Source organism: Lycorma delicatula, chromosome 1 (genome assembly GCF_047948215.1).
Source record: "Lycorma delicatula isolate Av1 chromosome 1, ASM4794821v1, whole genome shotgun sequence".
Lineage (NCBI taxonomy): Eukaryota > Metazoa > Arthropoda > Insecta > Hemiptera > Fulgoridae > Lycorma > Lycorma delicatula.
The window spans coordinates 70,869,023-70,890,701 of NC_134455.1; the positions used below are offsets into that span (position 1 = coordinate 70,869,023).

Sequence of the window (21,679 nt, forward strand, 5' to 3'; positions counted from 1 at the left end):
GAAGAGGTCGATGATGAAGCCTGCACTGGACACTCGTCAACCTCCTAAAACGATTAGGAGGTTGAAAGAATTTTTGTAAACAGACCATCGAATGAGTGTTCGTTTAATGATCGGCATCTTAAATATTCCAATAAGTATCATCCATGGGATTGTGACCAAGGATTTGCACACAAGAAAAGTGTGCGCGAAGCTTGTCCCAAGAATTTTGACCGTTGTCAAAAATTCTCGATGAGTGGAAATTTGTCAAGATGTTTTGGAAATGTGTGAAAATGATTCTCACTTTTTGGTCAACATTATCGCGGGTGATGAAATGTAAATGTTGGTCTAGTGGTGAACGCGTCTTCCCAAATCAGCTTTTTTGGAAGCCGAGAGTTCCAGCGTTCAAGTCCTAGTAAAGCCAGTTATTTTTATATGGATTTGAATGCTATACCGGTGTTCTTTGGTGGTTGGGTTTCAATTAACCACACATCTCAGGATTGGTCGAACTGAGAATGTACAAGACTACACTTCATTTACACTCATACATATCATCCTCAATCATCCCCTGAAGTATTATCTAAACGGTAGTTACCGGAGGCTAAACAGGAAAAGAAAGAAAGAAAGTATGATCCCGAAACAAAGAGGCAAAGTACCAAGTGGTGCACCTTGGCGTCCCCTCACATAAGAAGCCTCGAGCAGGATCATCCACTGTAAGTTTGTGCCTCCCGGGACAACCATTAACTCTAAATTTTACGTAGAAGTTCTCAAGAGATTGAGAGCAAGGATTCGGCGCATAAGACCAGACATCAATGGCGACTGGAACTTCACCGACAATGCACCAGTCCACAGTGCCTTTGTCATGATCAGTTATCTGGTCAGTCCTAAAGTAGCAATGCCGCCCCAGCCTTCCTACAGTTCTGACTTGGTTTCTGCAGACTTCTTTTTGTTTCCCCATTTAAAATTCTCCCTGAAAGGACATTGTTACAGAACAATTGACAATGTGATTGTAAACTTGGTGGCATTACTTTCCGGACAGACCTTGTATGTTAAAAAGCTCCTTTCACCATAGGCCAATATTTTCAATGAGAAACTTAAAATCATTTAGCTTTTCTTGGAGTTGACACTTCGAGAGAATGGTATTATTCATAGATGCAGCAAAGACCATTTGGCAAAGATCAAAAATCTTCATTCTTTCTACAGATAATGTTTAAACAGGTTAATTATTCAGCCTACGCAACCCTTGTATTTGACAACCTTTCTGTAACAAGTTGCATGCAAAATTATTGGTTATGACCTAGTCTGAAGAGACTGAATGGGTTATCCCATTCATATTATTTAACTTTTCCAACAACTCACTCATTTTGCACAATCAGAATTACCCTGAAGTGTCTGGAAACAGTACTATACATTGGCACAGCAAGTTTACTACTGTCTTTCCTTTAGCCTGCCCTCAAAGATAAAGGGAAAGATGATAATAAGGTATTAAAAACGAACATAGTAAACGCTAAAAAACTTAGAGCTAAGAATAACAGAAAAAAGAATCTTATTTTGGCACATCATGGTTAGAAGTGGTAAAGACCACTTTATATAGAAGTGGTAAAGAGAGCAGGAGCACTCAGATGTATCTTTCCTGTAAAAAAGGATGATGTGTGAATTTGTTTGGCATAGAGCAGACCACGTGGTGTGCCAGATGTCTGTGAGCAGCCCACAGATAGTTTGAATGATTTATACTTCTTGAACGATTTACTCTTCTTTAAATGAACAATTTTTACTCTTCTTTAAATGAACAATATTTTTAAAATTGTTTTTAAATTTTTTAATAGTATTTTATTGTTTTTTCATCAGGGGTTTGAAGATTGTTACATATTGGATGACCTGTTTTCTCAATTTGGAAACAACCTACATGTGATTCTTAATGAATTTTCCAAAAGAAGATGTCAAGATGCATCTGCTATTTGTGATCTCGCAATGTATAATTACATTGAGGTTTGTTGTGTAAAAGGAAAAACATTAAAAATTACCAAAAGACGTAAATCAGATTGCAGAATACAGTTTAAAAATTGGTTTAATCCTATCATTGCTCTGAAATTAATTGCACTACTTACCAAATTTCATTACTTACCACTTCCTGAATATTATTTTAATATATTAATGTAGTAAAAATATTATAATAATTTGATAATTACCTAAATCTGAATCAGCTACTTATATTTCAGAAATCCTGTGACTTTTTCAAAATCCACTTTTTCATATGGATGAAAAAACCACATATATCATCTGTAAATTTTGTGTAAAACCCCACTGTTTAACTAAACAAAAGCTATAGAGTGAAATTTTAATTTATTTCTGAAAATTTATTCTAGAAAGATGAAAGTGAAGATTATTCTTATTTCATGTATTTATTATAATTTTTATTTTTAATGAAATTTCAAAAATTTGTATCTGTTACTATAAATTAACATCATATTGTACTGTTGAAATTCTGTAGTGTAGTTTATTGCAGAAATCTCCTAAGAAAAGAACATATTTTCTATTTATTTTATTGTATTTGAGATAATGTTAATTTTAAATCATAATACCTTGAAAGAAAAATAATGGTGCTATGATGAAACAAATCCAAAAAATAAAGGATGTAATGAAATATTAGTCCTTTTTTCAGTATTTAAGTCATAATAATGTGGGAAACAATGTATTTTTAAAATGACAGTGATAGAGCTGTTGTCACTCAATAGTTTACATAACCAGCTTAAACAAAAAAATTATTTATTTCACCCTAGTACTTCATGCTACTAAAATCAGCAAGGAAGGGTCACAAAGTGCAATGGTATCCAAGAACAAAAGTTACGCATTTGTCCTTTCCACACAGTGATTGGTTTTATGATGAACATCACTGTTCTCAGAGAAAGCCTCTACAACAAGTACAAATAGTATATCAGATACGTAACAAGTATCACAACCTTAAGAAACACTAGAACAGATGGTATAGAACAGTAAATATTTTAATAGTGATAAAAATTGTAAAATATTATTTTAACTTATTAATTTTTACTTTAAAATATTTACAAATTTTACAGTGGTTAAAAGTGAACTATTTATATGTCAGCCTTTTTTCAGTACTTTTATCATAATACTGTGGTTTTAATGCAATGATAAATAATGCTGACACTATCAATAGTTTCATATTACTAGCTGTAACAAAAAAAAAAAACTATTTATTTCATGTTCCAGTAACTACAAACTTTTGGTCAATTATAGCATTCCCCCACTTTTGTTTTATGATGAGAAATGAATCTCATTTCATATTTCTGATGGAAGGCAGGGATACTACCATTCTAACATAAGGGTCATATAATAATAATAGTAATAAAAAATAATTTATATTTCTTTTACCATAATTCAACTATTTTTAGGTTCCTTTTGTAGGATCAACAAAATAGATAAATAGAAGAAAGAAAATGCTTTGGTCCATAATAGAAAATCTAAGATTATATACACATCAGCAGATCACAACGCAATGTGATTAGTGAAATTAGATATTAAACAACTGAAAAATAAATCAGCATTTCATCCATCAACTATCCTTAAAGCCATATTTACTACAGATAGTCAGTTGTACTTAATGTTGGTATAAAAAATATTCATGTAATTATATATTTTGTTCAATATCTTAGTAACAACATATTTAAGAATAAAATAATTCTCTATTTAATAAAATTAAAATAAGTTATTCTTCATAAATAAATTCTTCTCTTCAACAAGCCAATCTCAACAAAATTCTCAAGGAGGGATATCAAAAGTGTTAAATCTATAGATTTAACACTTTTGAGTTGAAAAATAAATATCTAAAATAGATAAAATACAACATTATTTCTGAATTGACTAAACAGCAGATGAATATAGCTACAGTCATGAATTATAATGACTTTGGTATCAAATGTTGAAAATTCTTAAAACGTTAAAAAATTCTAAATTTATTAATTTTCTCATGCAGTAATGATATTTTATCCTATTGATTTTCTGTATTTCAGATGAGAGATTTAGTAACGAGAAAATCATTTTTAATAAGAAAAAAACTTGATAATACATTGTACAAATTCTTTCCAGCTGTGTGGCTTCCTTTATATAATGGTGTTACATTTTCAACAATGAGATACAGTGACTGTTTGAAGAATAAAAAATGGCAAGACAAGGTGAATTTTTTTTATTAGGATCTGTTAACTACTTGTACACTGAAGGTGAAGGTAGTAATTTGAAATAGAGGTTTCAGACCTCTATATCTGAGAAGTTTTGCTATTCTTATTTCTTAATTTAGTTCTTATGATTTTTCTTGCAACTTTTGTGGTAAAAATTCAATGGAGGCAGACATCTATATAAAACATGTTTTATATAGAGGTAACATGCAAACATCTAATTGTTCATGTTACCAATGCAGATAAACTTAACTTTCTTGTTACTAGTATGGTTTCAATTAACAGCTCTGTCAACTAGTCTAAGATCAAAGAAGACCAGTTACTGAATATTAAATGCATGTTATCAGGTAGTTATTTTTATTCTTTATACTCCCTGGTCTTTCTAACACCAAAAGACCTTCAGTGGGTGGGCTGATGATTCTACACAAATATCTTGCTAATCTCCCATGGAATAACCCAAGTAAGTAAAAAGAAACTTTCAAAACCCAATTCATAAAAAACAGGAATGTATGTAATCCAGCTCCATTCATATTAAAATAAATCACTGCAGGAGATTGTTTTTTTACAGGAAGATATCTGTTTACATAATAATTAACTAAAATTATTTTCTGTAAAATATAACTAGAGAAGATTTGTTTTATCAATAAAGTAAGAATCATATGGTTTATAGCAGTACCATACTGCTATAAACCATATGATTCTTAAAAATAATGATAAAAGGAGAATAATAAAAGAAAAATTTAATAAAACTATGTACCACGGCATATTTAGTAGAGGAAAACTACAGCTATAGGGTAATTGATTCAAACATTTGCATAATTTTATATGCAATAAAATTATTTAAAGATACTCAGTATATCTATAAAGTATGTAATCTGTAAAAAAACTAATACTGATAGTCGACCATTCTAGTAATGGCATTACAAATTTTGTGTTTGTTATTGTATTGTTTGATGTAATTACAGAACTGTGTACTGACTGATGATCTATTACTTTGATTCTTTTAGTCTTAGGTTTCTACTGTTATTGTGTTTTGGTGGTTAAATTATTTTTTTGAATTTATTTTGCACATTAGTTAATATTTTGATGAATTATTTGAATTTTCAAAAAAGCTGTATGTATAATCCACACAGAAAATATTTAAAGATACTATTTTTATGATTTATTTATTTATTATAATTTTATCATTTTTCAATATTTTCATCTCATTTTAATTTTTCAGGTGATAAAGAATTCTATTACCTTGATTCTTTTAGTCTTAGTAATGGGAATCAGTGCATTGCTCTATAAAATTAAAATTGCTCTGAATTGATCGATTATAAAGTCAACAAAAAAAAAACAATTTTTACTGTATGATACATATTTTTACTGAACTTTGGTTAGCACATTATAGAATTATTTATTTTTTAAGCTGTATTGTCATAATTGTTTAAGGTTTATGTTGATGTAGACTACAATTTTTATTAAAACCTATGTGTATCAAAAATTGATTTCAGCATTTGTGCTCTTTAGATCTTTTGCAAATTAAAAAAATGTCTGTTCTTTCAAATTTAATAAGAATTCACTGATGCTAAAAAATGTAATACTCCATACATTTGTAATACATTAAAATTTTGTTTAACATAGCTTTTATATTCTTTCTTATTACTAAACAAAAACTTGTTATTCTTTCTGTTTATAACATTCCTTTTCTTCTAATTGACAAAATATTTAAAAAGAAATAATTATTATAAAAACCAAAATAACTGACATTCCAAGGAAAAAATGAAAAATTAAATTAAGACATATCCTTTCAGAATCTAGTAAAACAATGTAAAGAAACCACCGAAACCCTAAGGAGAATAGACAGCACCATAAAGACACACTTTAGTCAATAGAATTCAATAAAACACAGTCAAGAGACTACTACAAAATAAAAAGGGTAAACTTGCTCATAACAATAAAGACAATCCAGAAATCCTAGCTAAATATTTTAACAAAATTGAGAAGAACCGACAGAAATCCTAAACTTCAACACCAACACCCCTCAACCCTCTCACAATAAAAAATAAGAAAACATCAACCCTCACAATAAAAGAAGTCTACCAAGCACTGGGTGAGATGAACAATTACAAAGCAGTGAGAGATTTCTGCATTACATGCAGAAATATCAGCAAAAAGTGCTCTACAACAACATCTTGTCTGGATCAAAGAAGAATTCCCAGACCACTGAACGACAACCCTCTTCCATCCGCTACGCAAAACAGACCCTAACATTTATAGCAGATCTCACTCTTAGTGACAACATAATTCAGAAATATCAGCAAAAAGTGCTCTACAACAAATTCTTGTCAACATCTGGATCAAAGAAGAATTGCCAGACCACTGAACGACAACCCTCTTCCATCCGCTACGCAAAACAGACCCTAACATTTATAGCGGATCTCACTCACAGTGACAACATACAAAATTCTTTCAAAAACCATCCTTAACAGGCAAAACTCAAGAAAGAACTAGAGAATACCAGGGAGATTTCAAGATTTCAGACCCTGGAGGAGTTCTCCAGACCAGATCATGAGTCTCAAGGCAATAATGGATTACAATAGGAAAAAAAATAGATTCATGGTGATAACATTTGTAGATTTAAAAAAAGCTTATGAATGCATCCATAGAAATTCTATTAAAAATAATTCTAAGACACCTCAGACTACATACAAAATAAACATGATGAAACTGATCCTTATAAATACTAAGTAGGAGGTAAAATTCAGGGGTAAGCTCTTGGGATCATTTGAGATTAAAACAGGACCACACCAAGATGATGGGCTCTCACTGCTATTATTCAACTGCATTCTAGAAATGGTAATGAGGGAATGGCTCAAAAAATGTCCCCCAAAAGTAAAAATAGGCTGAAAAATCAAAACAAACTGCCTTGGTTTTGCAGACGACTTGGCACTGCTAGCTAACTACATTGATGAAGCTAAAACTAAAATATTAAAAACACTGCAAATAAAATTGGCCTCAAAATAACATTCAAAAAGACAGAAACTGTGCCCAAAAACCAACATAAAAAGAAGTAAACATAAACAGTAATAAAATCAAAATAGTAACCCACTTTAAATGCCAGCCTTCATGGCACAAGTGGTAGCATCTCAATCTTTCATCTGGAGGTCCTGGGTTCAAATCCCAGTCAGGCATGGCATTTTTCATATGCTACAAAAATTACATTTCGTACTTCTATACACAAGCTTTGAGTACAAAAAAACCTTGATCCAAATAAGAAGAAACAAACTAGCTAATGCTAAAAAATTAACCTGGTACACTCACAGAAAAAAATGCCTATCAATAAATCTAAATGAAGACACTACAACACAGTTATAAAACCAGAAGCCACTAATGCAGCAGAAACACTCTTCCACCTGAACAAATAATCAAAGACACACAGCCTCCAGATAATCAAAAGAATCGGAAGAACCAGCATCAATAAAAAGTACCAGAAAGACGGGTAGTGGTGGATTATGCCCAACAATGCCATGTACAAAGAGTTAGAACCCATCACAAATACCATGTGTAAGAAAAGACTATGATTTTTTGGACATATCAGGAGGAGGATGCAAGATTCAAGACTTCTGAAAGTTAGTACAGTACAATCTTGACTCAAAAAACACTAAGACAGGATGCAGATGGATCAGAGAAATAAGAGAGGATCAGACAGATAAGAGGATCAGAAGAATATATTGGCTTTACACCAGAAGACACCACAGATAAAATAAAATTAAACACGAAAATCAAGAATAAAAACACTCCCTTCACACTCCACAAGAATAGGTATTGGGAGGATTGCAAGGCCCAAACTGTCCCATCAAAGAGACTTGGATAATGGACTGACTATCCTATCCGGCCATAAAAAATAATAATAATAATTATTAGTATCACACAATATTTTTACCTCAGTTGTTTCTTTGGAAAAAGTTCTGAAAAAGTAATTTTTTTTTTTAAAAATTGATAACTGCAGTTAGTTAATTTTAGAAAGGAGTTACATAGTATATATCTATGTTTTTAGACAGTTGTTGAATTTATAGTTCAAACTGAATAAAATAACAATTACCATTACATAGTTTTTCTGTTAGATACAGCATTTTTTGCTTATTTTTAAATAAAACTAATTAAAAAATAACAAAACATACTCCCTGAATTTTCTGCATCATCATTTAATATATTTAATTTATTATTTTTAATTGTTAATATGAAGTTTAAGCAGTCTTGTCTTATTTTATATGTCTAGTAAATTTTTTTGTTTATTTTGTGATGTTGCTTCGATTAAGGTTTTACCATGGTTTTTCTTAAACCATCCAGGCAATTGGTGGTGCTATTCCTTTTTTTCATGGAGTAGCACGCCTATCCATTTCAGATGTAATCTGTATAATGTACTATATATCAATCAGAATAAAGTATTTACTTATTTACAGCATTAGCCTAATAGTTTTATAAATTATAGTATGGTAAATTATTAAAAAGTAGATTTAAATTTATTTAATATTTAGTGCAATCAAATAAATGTTGGTGAACCAATTTTGAACTATAACATATCCTAAACTAACACTCAAATAGATGCTACCTATTCTTCCTAAAAGTCATCCTAAGTGGATGACTTTTAGACTTTCACTCTAAAACTGTGTTTCACTCTGAAACAAAAAACTGTGTTTAAAATTACATTAATGTTCTCTGAAGACTAGATCTTAACATTAGATGATAGAACGATGGAACCGTTCTATGATTAGTATTATAAAATTATAATACTAATCATTTTATTTTTGTTCCTTGCCCAATTCAGTAGCATATAAATTAAACTGATAAGGGAATTTTTTTGTTTCTGATTTCTTTACACAGCATGTTTTCAGCGTAAAGTAAATTTATCTAGTCCTTGGTGAATATTAAATAAAAACTTCTATTTTTTAAAAAATACTCAATATTTTGCAATAAAATTACATTTTCACTTTTTTCACACTTTGTGGATTGTAAAAAAATTAATTGATGTAAATTAAGTAAAAAATTCTAAAAAGTTTTTGTTTCAGTGCATACCAGTATGACACAAGACAAACTGTTTTGATTGTAGTATGAATATTGTGAATGGTATCTTAAAATAAATTAAAGAAAGTAGTTCCTTTCTACCGCAGAGAAAGATTAAGTTTAACCGTATAAAAAATTAAACCATCACAGTTATGAGGAAGAAAAAGTACAACTGACATGAGGTTAGTCCATCTGCTACAGACTTAAATTGAGAGCTAGGAGGCTGAATAACAAATCTATAGTGGCAACTATTCAATATATAGACTATTTGCAGCTAAATAGAATGTTTATTGACCAGCTATCTATGAAGAAGCAGTTAATACATAATAAAAAAAATTTGCTCATTTAGTTGATTAAATGCAAATTTTATTAAAAGAAAAATAGTAAAATGATTTTTTGATGGGTTACATTTTTATGCAAAGGAACAGAATCATTTATGTTGGAAACTCATCAACCCAAAAATCACCAATCCTTATTCAGTAATTAGTTTTATACATATGAACATCCAACCAAGATCATTGCTGTCAGTGGTGATTTATGGATTTACTTCATAAACAGAAAATTAAATATTCCAATAACAATTTAACCTAAGGTTTACTTACAAAATAATGAAAAGTTTTCATAGAAGAACGGAAAATTCTTGTGCTCCTCTAGTAACTAGGTCACTCTCCTGAACAATCCAGATATGAATCTGTTAGCTGTGGTAAAAATGAACTACATCATAAAAACTTATGTAGCTAAATCAATAAAATATTGTTTGTGATGAAGAAACAGTCATAAATTTGTTGAAGCTAACGCAAATTTGTATCTGATGACATATTGCTTACCAGATATTTACAAACTGATCAGCTATAAGATGGTTTTAATTTTTTTTTGTATTAATAAACTGTATTTAGATTAATTTTCATACAACTTTATTTTCAGCTATAAGATGGTTTTAATTTTATTTTTGTATTAATAAACTGTATTTAGATTAATTTGCATACAACTTTATTTCTAAACAACTCATAGCAAATAAGAATATTATAAAAAAGAAATAATTTTTACATCGAAAATAGTCGTAAGTAAAATATACGCAAAAACCTGAAAACAATAATTCATAAATATATATACTGGTACAATAATATTGTAGTTATAATTTATAATTTATATACTTACTTTTGAAGATAGATCACAAAATAATTAAAGAAGTTTCATCAGGGTTAGAAATATACTTATGTTTATTGTTTTCAAATAGATCAATAAGTTTGTTAGTAAATATGTAATGCAGGTTTTCAATTTCCTCGTCATTTGGATGCTCTTTCTTCTCAACATAAATTGGGCTTCCAACTATAAAAAGAAAATGAACAATAATTATTTTCTGTGATATTAATTTAGAAATTGCGATGTTTCATTTGATGATAATGTTGTTCAAAACGTTTGGCAGTAAAAATAATAACATAATTATGTTTTTTATCATAACTACATCAAATTAAAAAAAATATTGAAATATTTTAAAATTTTTACTTACATCAAACTTATTAAAATTTGTTTTAATTTAAAAAAGAAGTGAAAATCATGTTCAGATAAATTTCATCTAAGTCCTTGAAAGATAACATGCTTGACATATTTTCAATATATTTGTTTTTTATATTTTTCCAAATTCCTTTTTATTGATTTTTAATATAAAAAATAATAAAAAGTATGTATTTAAAAAAATATATATGCTAAGAATAATGCATATGTTTTATACCACAAGATAACTGGTTCACAAAGTGGGTTACTTGACCTGTCCCAAATGTTTATATACAATTTCATTAAATCTAATAAAAGTGTTTATATACTTCTAACTATAATTGTTAAGGGTGCTTATAAAAATTTTCCAGTACCAGAATGTTTGATTTTGTAAAAAAATATAAAACGTATTTCCTGACATATTGTAGCTATGGACCATATTCCTGAGAATATGGTCTATAGCTACAGGCTGGTTATATTCTTTAAGAATATGTTCTACAGCTATAGGTAGATAGGTACAGGTACATAACTATTTTATGTAAAATGTAAATTAATTTTTATGTTTACATTGGTAAAACTTACCTTTTTCATGTTTAATGTTTTACTTTTTATTGTGAATTAGATTTTTAGTGACATTTTCACTGTGTGACCACAGATGTCCAAAAGTAAGGACTACATTTGGATGATCTGATATTTATAATTTAGATTACATTTTTTATGTTAAAATAAAATGTAGGCTAGACTTTGAAACAAATTTTGATGTGAAAGGGAATTTTTTATTTCTCTCAAAAAGCAGTACCAGAACAGTGTTCCGGCACCAGTGCACCTCTTGTAATTGTTACAATTAAGATTAATACTTTGATAAATAAAAAACACTTGCCAGCTTTACTTTATTACTAACAAATCACGTTACTATCTAAAAGTAAACGTTATCTAGTAAGTATGTTTGTTGTTAATTGACTTAACAGCACTTATTATATTAACATTGATCATATGAATTTAAAATCATAAATCAACGTAAAATATTATTATAGTTTATAACTGGTGTAAAATTTTAATAGAACATGATAAAATGTCATTCATTTTCACTTTAATTCATTAAAATGATATTATTAACTAGATTTAACTAAGAAATTTACCTTGGTATTGCAGTTTGTTTATAACTGATCTACTGTTTTTGTTATGAATATTTATACAAATTGCTAATATACAGTAATTACTAATTTCCATGGTGGAATATTAGCGTCTCAGCCTTTGAACATTTCAGATTCAAAACTTTGTCACGTGTAAAGTTTTTCGTACTACATAATTTACATTCTATGTTCCCACCAATACGCTTAGTAAATTAATCACTTAGAAATTAAAAACTTAGTAATGTAATTATTAAAAAAAAATTTAATTAGATTAAAAATTAATTACTTAGTATTTTAACAAGGAAAGTAAAAACATATTAATAGCTAAGTTTTAATAGATTAAAAGTCATTCCTTACACACTGATTGCATAATAATCTCTACACTGTGATTTTTATTGATTTATCTTGGTTCTAGTTTTGAAATAAATATAAAAACAATATCAGTTAATTAGTTATGAATTAAATTTGGATACCAGCCAATTCAATATGTTTAATAAAAGATGAAAACAGAAGCTAAAAAGAAGTTTTAAATAAACTGCACTTTGTTGATGTTGCAAGTGTATTTATGTTCTCGTTAAAATCGCCTCATATTTACTATCAGCTTTTAATAACTTACCAACGGTTGTAATCGGATATCTCCTAGGTACTAATCCAAAATTGTACTGAAATAGTCCTCTTCCAATAGGAACGCATGGAGCAAATCCAGTTAGTTTCATCACTAAATTTTGAGACCACGATAGCCAGGATCCTGGGACACTGTGCACTTGGTCAAATATATCTGGTTCTCCAAATGAAATAACAGGGACAAGTGATGTTCTGAAATAAAGAACACTAAGAGAAATTGATGTAATTTCATTTTGCACTTATTAAAAGTAAAACACTCATTTTTACATTTTGTTTATGGTGGAATCCAGTGAATGGTGTTTTAATATCAGATTCTGCCACCTAACAGTACTATTCTCGTATTATCTGTCTTTTTGCAGTAGAGCTTTAAACTTTTAATAAAGAATTTAAACTTCTAGTGAAGTGATATGACAAATTTTTTTTAATTTATAGAACTGTTACAATATTATTTGAAAAACATTGGTGTGTAAGGTCACTTATTGATTTTCTTTCTACTTTGACATTCCCCATTGCTTTTTTCTCCAAAAATTGCAATACATATTTTTCGTAATTTTTTTTTTATACAATATATTTATTTTATTAGATCAACCTAAGTATAAACTAAATAAAGTAAGATAACTTACCTTATTCCACTGTATATGCAGGTGCGCTTTTGCGATTTACTCGTATAATCAGCCGCAAAGGAGTGAAAGTGTGATTTGTATAGTTAAACAAGTTTGCACTGACTAACTTGGGTAAAATTTTAAAGGATAAGGATTAATTTTAAGAATAGATAACATTTTAACGCATCTACAGAGACAGAAGGAGAAAAAATATAAACAGAAAATAGTAAATAATGAAGAAAATTGTGAATGAAAGGTAAATGGTGTAATGCTCAAAAAAAAAAAAAACATTATCATTACAACTGAGGAATTAGTAAAATGTAAGGCTTGAATGTAAAGAACATACACACATAAGAGGATATACTTCCTTTTATTAAAAAGTTTAAAAACATTTATTAATTTTGTTTTTTAGTTGGTGTAAAATAATTGTCAAGTTTGAGAAGTACACAGTTCATAGTAGTTGTATGTATATTACAAAAAAATTTAAATAAAGTAATTTATGCAGATAATTTAAATAATTCTTTCATTATAAATTAATTGCAATTCTTAACATCATTAATTACCATGGAAATGTGAAACAATAATGTACAGCTTTATACTAATCTTTTAAATAAAATAATATATTTATAAATGTTATTGGTCTCATGCAATTTTTGGTCAGAAAATCCATAAACCTCTTTCATATTGATGAAAGAATGTATTTTTATGAGTTGAAATGTTTTTTTCTATTCATTCCTCATAATAATTTCTTTTGGATGTTAGTTTTCTCATAAGGGTGAGTAAGCAGCCTTCTCTGTTTCACTATCCAATTGATGTAGTGGTTGGAAAGTGCTGATGTAAAAGGATGTCAGTGATGTAAAGGGTCGGAAAAAATAGTTTTATATACATTGAAAATTACAAGAAAGTTATGAAAAAAAATCTTTTCCTTGATTCTAGAAAGTTTTCAAGAGGGAAAAGACATTTATGATAAAATAACTCAAAAGTTTCCAAAATAATTTAACTTGCAAACATCTTAAGAATAAAGTTCAAGTTTCAATATTTCTTCAAATGAACTAAATTTTAGTTTCAATTTCAGTAACAGCTATAAAGAAAGAAATATATAAGCATCCTCAAATATCTTTTAACTCTGAAATCAAACTAGAAGAAAAACTTATTAAATGAAGGTAATGATAAGAATTTTATTTTTGAGTTTTATCTTAATTTTATAAACATTATAGATTAAATTTGAAGGAGTTAGTTTATTCATGTAAATTATTATTAATTCTGACCAAACAAGGTTTTTTAAAACATCAGGTCTAGTACTTATAAAAATATTATAATTTGAAATATTTTCAATATTCATCAAATGAAAAAAATAATTTTTGGGCTAAAAAATAAAGTTACAAAAGAAAATGATAATGATAAATGAATTAAACCTGACAATTTCACTGCACAATTTTCTACTGCTGAGTAGAAATGAGTTCCTGTAGCAGCAAATATTGTTGCTGCTGTAACATCGGGCATTATTACTAATGATTACAGTTTGTTGTCTGCTATTACCGTAGTTGGTTTGTTTGATCCAATTCAAATGCTAAAGAAAGAAAATTATCTTGTAAGAAGGAAATTTGTGGAAAGGGATTCAGAGAAATTCAGTTAATGTAATGTGTCAACAGCCAAGGTGTAATTTAACATATTGAGTTTTTCTGGTCTCCAAAATTCTTCAGCAGATCAGAAGAAAAATTATTACCAGAACAGCAGACATTTTTATGACTTTATTGAATTAAGAAAAATAATTATGATTTAATCCATTCTACTGAAGAAAAAATGTATCAAATATCAAAGATTACTTTAAATTTCCACTGGAGATGAATAAGAACTTACATCTGAGGATATGTGTAAAGTCTCTATGATGATGTACAGTTTATCTATTGTCATACAAGCCAGGCAATTTTTAAGCTATACCAATTTACACCATCTTGAGATCTTAACTTCTCTAAAGTAGCCTTGCTGATCATTTAGCTGGTGCTAGACACATAAAAGATTGTTCTGTGAAATTTTTAGTTGCCTATGAAGAACATTAAATTACAGCTTTAATAATTGTAGAATAAAATGTCAAACAGTTTCTAACCATTACAAGACTAGGTATGATCAAGATCAAGATCAAATCAGCTAGGGCGTTTCATTAAAAGCAGTTAATTCATTCAGAAGAAATGCCTCAAGAGATAAATACTCTAATTAATTTAATTTTTAAATAGTTTGCAGATGTTTATATTAAATTAAAAATATATGCTTTTAAAATACATAAAATACCAATATGTTTGACTGTGAAATATATTCCTTGGTTCATTTTTATGATGGTTACACAATCAGCTGTAAAATTAGTTCAGAATTTGTTTGTTTGATTTAAAATTAAAGGAGATTTTTACTTTATTATTATTTTAACTAATATTATACAACTGTATTGATTTACCCAGTTTGTAAGGCAATTCTGATAAATCCTTTTCTATTCTGTAAAATTATTTTATAAGTTCCTGGTTGACAAAGTAAAGATTCTCGAGCACCACCTGCCATGAGGACTAATGCTTTACCTTTTTTTTTATCCTTATCCAACAAATACATCATGCTTTGTTCTGACACTGAACATCCTCCTAAAACAGGATTAATGTATTATATATTTTTTTAATTATTTTTTTTTAAAAATCTAACTAATAATAAACATTCTTATAAAAAACTTGTCAGTTTTTGTTTTCATAAACTAGAGCCCACCTAGTTCTTTTTTGATGAGCTCTCTTTTTACTTTCTTGTACGAAGTAAAGGAAATATTATGATCGTGAAAAATTTTGGTTTTCCAAATTTCAATGGAAATATCCATTTTGATCATCCCTGAATCCATCTTGACTAGTTTCGGTGTGATGTCTATATGTATCTCACATAACTCAAAAACAATTAACAGTAGGATGTTGAAATTTTGGATTTAGGTCTGTTGTAACATCAAGTTGTGCACCTCTCCTTTTGATTGTGATTGACTGAACCAAAAGTGTCCAATAAAGCCCAAAATCCAAAAGAAATTGGATTTTGAACTTTTTCTTAACTGGAGTATTAAGCCTTCGTTAAGAGCTTTTCAGCGATATACATAAGTGGTACTTATTTGCATTGGTTCAAGTTATAGCCAAATAAAATTTTAATTAATGAAATAATTGGATCATAAGGGGTAGGCATATTGGTTTGAATCAGACTTGTTCTTCTTTTTACAATACTGATATCAAAAAAGGTAAGAACTACATTTCTATTATCAAAACCTGTTATTAATTTAGAATTTTGTTTAAAAAGAAATACATGTTTAATATATGTTACAAAACTTTTACTCAATTTCATTTACTAAACAACGAATAATCATAAGAATTGTATTATTTCTGTAAATGTAATATGTATTACATATAAATGAAATCAGGCTCGTAAGTTCTGCAACAAATTTTTCTTTTTTTTTGCTTATTATATGGAACGCTTAAACTATGGAACAGCTAAAAATTTTTGAATTTTGAGGAGAAGCTATCTGCAAGATTCTTACCATATGATTTACAACTTTTATTGTAATTTTTTTGAATATTACTGGATTTTGTTAGATTATTCTTTTTATGAATTACTGATTGTTGTCTTATGTATTTATTATTACAATTTATTGCCTTACAATAAACAAATTGGATTTCACTGCCAACTTATTTTGTTGATAATCATATCATTCACTTCATCATATCATATTTTTCCTTTATTAATAAGACTAATATAATCTTTTGTAAACAAATACTTTTATTATTTTTTTTAAAGAAGTGATGGGAATTAAAAAAATTGTTTCATCTTCAGTACTGTCATTTACATACCAGCATTTACTATAAAAACAAGCTGTAAGTATATTTTCTTTTAAATTTTATTATTTCAAGTACAAGTACATTATCTAGTTTGTGTATGCTATTTTGTACTATCAAATACTGCTATCTAGCAGCGCAATTCGTAAAGGTATATTAAAAAAATGAATAAAATGACAAATTCTAACAAAATTAGAGGTTAATTTTTGAAAGTATTCTTTATTGATAATTTAATTGAACTGAAATATAATGCTTTCACGCTTATTTTTTTATTTCACTGTTAGGTTAGGTCATGTTTAGAACTGTAAACGTAGTTCGTTGACTTTGTTGCCTTTTACCGATGAAGTTCTAACAAACTCCGTGATATACTGATTTATTAATAAGTATTAACCTCTCACTATAAAAAAATTTAAGATGAATAATAATTCAATAACAAAAAAAATCAAAAGTTTTTATGAAATAAAATTTTATGTACTTTTCATTAAAAAAAAAATGTGGGAATGTTATTTATTTAATAGGTGTGCAAGGAAGTCAAATGTATTTTTTTGTAGTGTACTGCTTGAACTATGTTGAGCTTCATCTGAAGTTCTCTTACCGAGTCCAAAAAAAAATGTTTTATTTTTCTAGGAACACTTGTGAGGATTGGCTTTGTTAAATGGTTTTTAAGAAACTCTGGGCAATTTTAAAAGAATATAAATTCACAAAAGAAAAAGACAAGAGTTTTATAGTATCACTTCACAAAACGCACAGTTAAAAATTATCACTTCAAAACTCACTTCATGAAGGAAACTAGAATTAAAAGTACAGAAATTGTTTCTCAATAAAAAGTGAGGTTAGTTAAACAATAACATAATTATACTAAAAAAGTATGACAAAATTAAAAAAAAGAATACTGTACGTAGTTTTGCATGACACAAAAAATACCAATTTTATATTCAACTAATTAGTATCTGTACAAACATGCATTCATAAAAAAAATTCCAAATGTTCAGAATTGCATAAATTTGGTTTCAAATTAACCCTAAAGATTTCATAGAATTCAGAAACACAAAACCCCAAGAAGTTTTTACGCCCAAGGGATACCGTGACTTCCCTTAAAATTTTATACACAATTGTGTTCATTTGATATCTGATGTGACTGTTCCTTCCGAATGAGCTTGATGTTCCACAGAATTTCACTCATACAAATTCTACACATGAATAATTAAGGAGTTGATTTAAAGATCCAAAAGATCTTCAGGAAACATTACTCCATAAATTTAGAAATCAAACCGTATTCTTCATTTTTTCTTTTCTTTTTTCTTCAATTCATTTTTTAAAATTCATAATTTGTCATTTTGTCATAATATCAATTAATTTGGCTTCAGTTAGATGTTTTTATTAAACTATTGCTTTAAGTTGCTTAAGTAAATAGTTTTATTAGGGTAATTTAAACATTTTTCCTCTGTTGATTATAAGTCAGGTATATAATTATGAATAGTCTAAAAATTTATTGAATTTCAGGGCAGTATTAGCAGAAAACTTCATGAGGAAAAACAGCATTATATTTTTAACCTATAAAACCTATTTTTAACCTGTAACCTATTTTTATAATCTGAATGTTGAAATGATTACAGGATACTGATTATAGTTCAAGAAGACAAGAACAATGTTATCAAGGTGTTTGCATAACAGACCATCATTTTATTAAATGTAAAACTGCATGTTGTAAGTAATGACTTTAAAAGACAAGTGTGTGGCTAAATTTATTCTAACAATTAGTAGATTTAAGGGAGTCAAGACAAGAGTAAGTAATGGAGTACTTTCAAATAAACTCTAAATAAAGTTTCAACTGTATCTAAGACCAGACCATAAATTCAAGAAGTCAGAAAATGGAGAAAAAGTATTTTTATATATTCTGTTATATTTATCACCATATAATTTGATAAGAAAAGTACACTTAAATCATTTAAATAATCTTAATAAATTAGTTTAGGTAAGTTTTAAAAAATACTAAAGTAAGTCAAAATACCTTTATTAAAAGTCATAAAGATTGACACAAAAAATCTGTAAAGTCAGCCAAATCAAGTTCTGTAAAAGTGATGTTTTACTGTACCTGGTTAAAAGTGGTCACAGTATGATGATAAAGAAGGTTTAACGTAGAAATTTTTCACACAAAAGTTGAGTATGTACATTTGAATAAAAAGGTATTCTTACAATTATGATCAAGAATTTAATATCTTTAGCAAACACAAGTGCTTGAGAAAAAAGAACAGAATATCCTCAGGAAGTGATATTCAAGTGTTCAAAGTAAGAGGCAGCACCAGTCTCTGTAGTGTGAATGGTAGCATCTCTGCCTTTCATTTGGAGGTCCTGGGTTCAAATCCCGGTCAGGCATGGCCTTTTCACATGCTACAAAACATTCATCTCATCCTCTAAAGCAATACAATACCTTCCGATGGTCATTGAGATAAAAAAAATATTTATGATTTTAATTTTTTTCATTATTGAGCTTTGTGTTTAATAAAACAATATTAACTGAACATGTTAACTTAACATATTAACTTAATCATGTTAACTGAACATGGATTCTTGCAATCAGCAATATACAAATATGCTGATGTTATGACAAACATAATTCAATATTATGTGAACATGGATTCTTGCAATCAGCAATATACAAATATGCTGATGTTATGACAAACATAATTCAATATTATGTGAACAGATATTATTTTAATTTTTTAATTTATATATTACAATTGAAATGTTTTCAAATAGAAATTGTAAAATTAAAAGATACTTTAATGTAATAAAACTTTGAAAAGCCTCACTTACCCATACCAAGAACTAAATCACGATAGAAAGGTGTTAAAAAATGAATATTAAGAGTTAACAAAAATGTTCTTATACCAGGAAATATATCTTTGAAATTGGTTGAATTTGTTGCAAAATGTCCAAAAGCTCCAGAACTAAGCAATCCATGAGGATAAACAACTAGTAAGTAATTATGTTGAGGATGAAGTTCAGCAGTCTTTATTAATTTCAATGGAAAATACCGACTGTAGTAGTCCCAAAATATCCAATTACGTATCCATTCAATCCTATCATAATAAAAATATAAAATTTGAAAATAGGAACATTTATATTTCATATGGTTTAAAGTTTGTACAACTAAAATTGTCAAAATAAAAAATTATTCTACAATAAATCAATAATTAAAATTAAAAAAGTGATTCCTTAAAAACTAATAGTTTCATCTGAGTATTATGATATAACACTAAAGCAACCAAATATCAGTGGAGATGCTTCCTTGGTTCTGATATATATGTAGTGATCAGCTTATTACTGGTCATTTTAAAGCAGAATGTGGCTATTATTTATTCTTACCTGGAGGAAAGTAAAAAATTGATTTCATATGTTTGTAATTTAGTTAGTATTAAGGTACCTATTTATAATTCTATTGGTGCTTTTGTTGGTGCAGCTAATGCTGCATAAGAAATTCACATCAAAAAACTTCTTAGCAGAAAAATCACTCATTTATTGCTCAACAGTTTCAAACCAATGTCTTCTTTGAACTCATCCTTTTAATACTGAAAGTATTAAAAGTACAGTGAGTCATCTCTGGGAGCATTGGTCTCTCCATCACCTTTTCTGAGATTTTCGTCGCCTGATACATTTAGGTTTAGTTTAATGAGTAACCTTCAAAAATTGTAATATAATTTATCTGGGAAAATTCTGGGGAAAAATGTTTTTACAGTTAGGTGGGAAGGAAGTGTGAAAAAAAATCTACCACTAGATGGGTTTTCTCCACTTCTGATTCTTAGGTTCCTGGTCTCAAGGATGAAGTTTATAGTTTGAAAATAATGGATCTTAATTCACAGGGGTTGATTCAAACAAACAAGTTTGATGAGTTCAATATCTTCCTTTCACAACTTGCTGTATCTCAGATGTGATGTTTAAATGAACAATGGGCCAGAGAAGATAGTCTTTGTATATTGTATAAAGTAAGAAATTTTTTTATTGGTTGCTAACTATGCATGCACTATTAAGAAAAAGGATGAAGCTTGTTAGAATGAATTTAAAGGATTATGTATGAAAGCTATCTTTGAATGTTGCAGTACCATTGCAAAAATACACATTTATTGTAAAGTTTATTTATAGAACTTCTGGGGTAAGGAAAATTAAATCTTAAAAATATTTCTCAAAATGTTTTTCTCCTTAAATACTGCAGGAAACACATCCTTAAGTATCCTTCTTTTTATATTATTTTGGGTGAGAATTACAATATTATTTTGTAATGTAATCCAATTCGTGCTGAGGTTTTGGATGTAACAACTATTTACTGCCTTCACTTAAATGTAACTATACCATAAAATCACATCCCACTGTATTTTTTTATCCAGTTTTTGCCACGTTAATTGTGAAACTGAGATTCATGAGAGTAGTATTTCAAACCATACAGCACAAGTACTTAAAATTAGATAATGTCAGTTCAAATCTTCTGGGTAAAAATTCTAAGAAGTGGAGAAATTTTTTTAAAACAGTAACTTTTTCAGAAAATGATACATTCATTAATTCATATTTACAGAATGAGAACTGACAATTTTTATTTAATTTGAAATAGAAAAAAAAAAAAAACAATTTATTTTGTTATTAAAATTTAACCTCCTCTATGAATCATGAGACCTTGCCGTTGGTGAGGGGGCTTGAGTGCTCAGGGATACAGAGTAGCTGGACCGAAGGTGCAACCATATCGGAGAGGTATCTGTTGAGAGCCAGACTAA

General features: G+C 28.4%; 2 protein-coding genes across 7 annotated transcripts in view; one reads left to right on the forward strand and one right to left on the reverse strand.

The window, feature by feature from the left end:
• cn (Kynurenine 3-monooxygenase cn) overlaps window positions 1-5,742 on the forward strand; it is a 40,712-nt gene extending 34,970 nt beyond the window's left edge. Inside the window, exons 9-11 of the mRNA XM_075356404.1 lie at window positions 1,825-1,965; window positions 4,008-4,169; window positions 5,392-5,742. Of these exons, the coding sequence (XP_075212519.1) occupies window positions 1,825-1,965; window positions 4,008-4,169; window positions 5,392-5,481 (393 nt within the window). The 3' untranslated portion in view covers window positions 5,482-5,742. The remainder of the gene's footprint in view (window positions 1-1,824; window positions 1,966-4,007; window positions 4,170-5,391) is intronic.
• LOC142319300 (2-acylglycerol O-acyltransferase 2-like) overlaps window positions 1-21,679 on the reverse strand; it is a 67,690-nt gene that overhangs the window by 12,292 nt on the left and 33,719 nt on the right. For 3 of the 6 annotated variants that reach the window (XR_012755169.1, XR_012755166.1, XR_012755168.1), the window contains exons 3-6: window positions 19,731-19,996; window positions 15,521-15,698; window positions 12,462-12,661; window positions 10,377-10,547 (exon numbers count right to left, since the gene is read on the reverse strand). Coding sequence is in view for 3 of the 6 variants with exons in the window: in XM_075356439.1 (XP_075212554.1) it covers window positions 10,390-10,547; window positions 12,462-12,661; window positions 15,521-15,698; window positions 19,731-19,996 (802 nt within the window). In the remaining 3 variants the exon portion in view is untranslated. Of the gene's footprint in view, window positions 1-2,431; window positions 2,490-9,801; window positions 9,889-10,191; window positions 10,548-12,461; window positions 12,662-15,520; window positions 15,699-19,730; window positions 19,997-21,679 lie in introns of those variants that run through there. The other 3 variants (XM_075356439.1, XM_075356449.1, XM_075356425.1) reach the window with 3 other exon arrangements.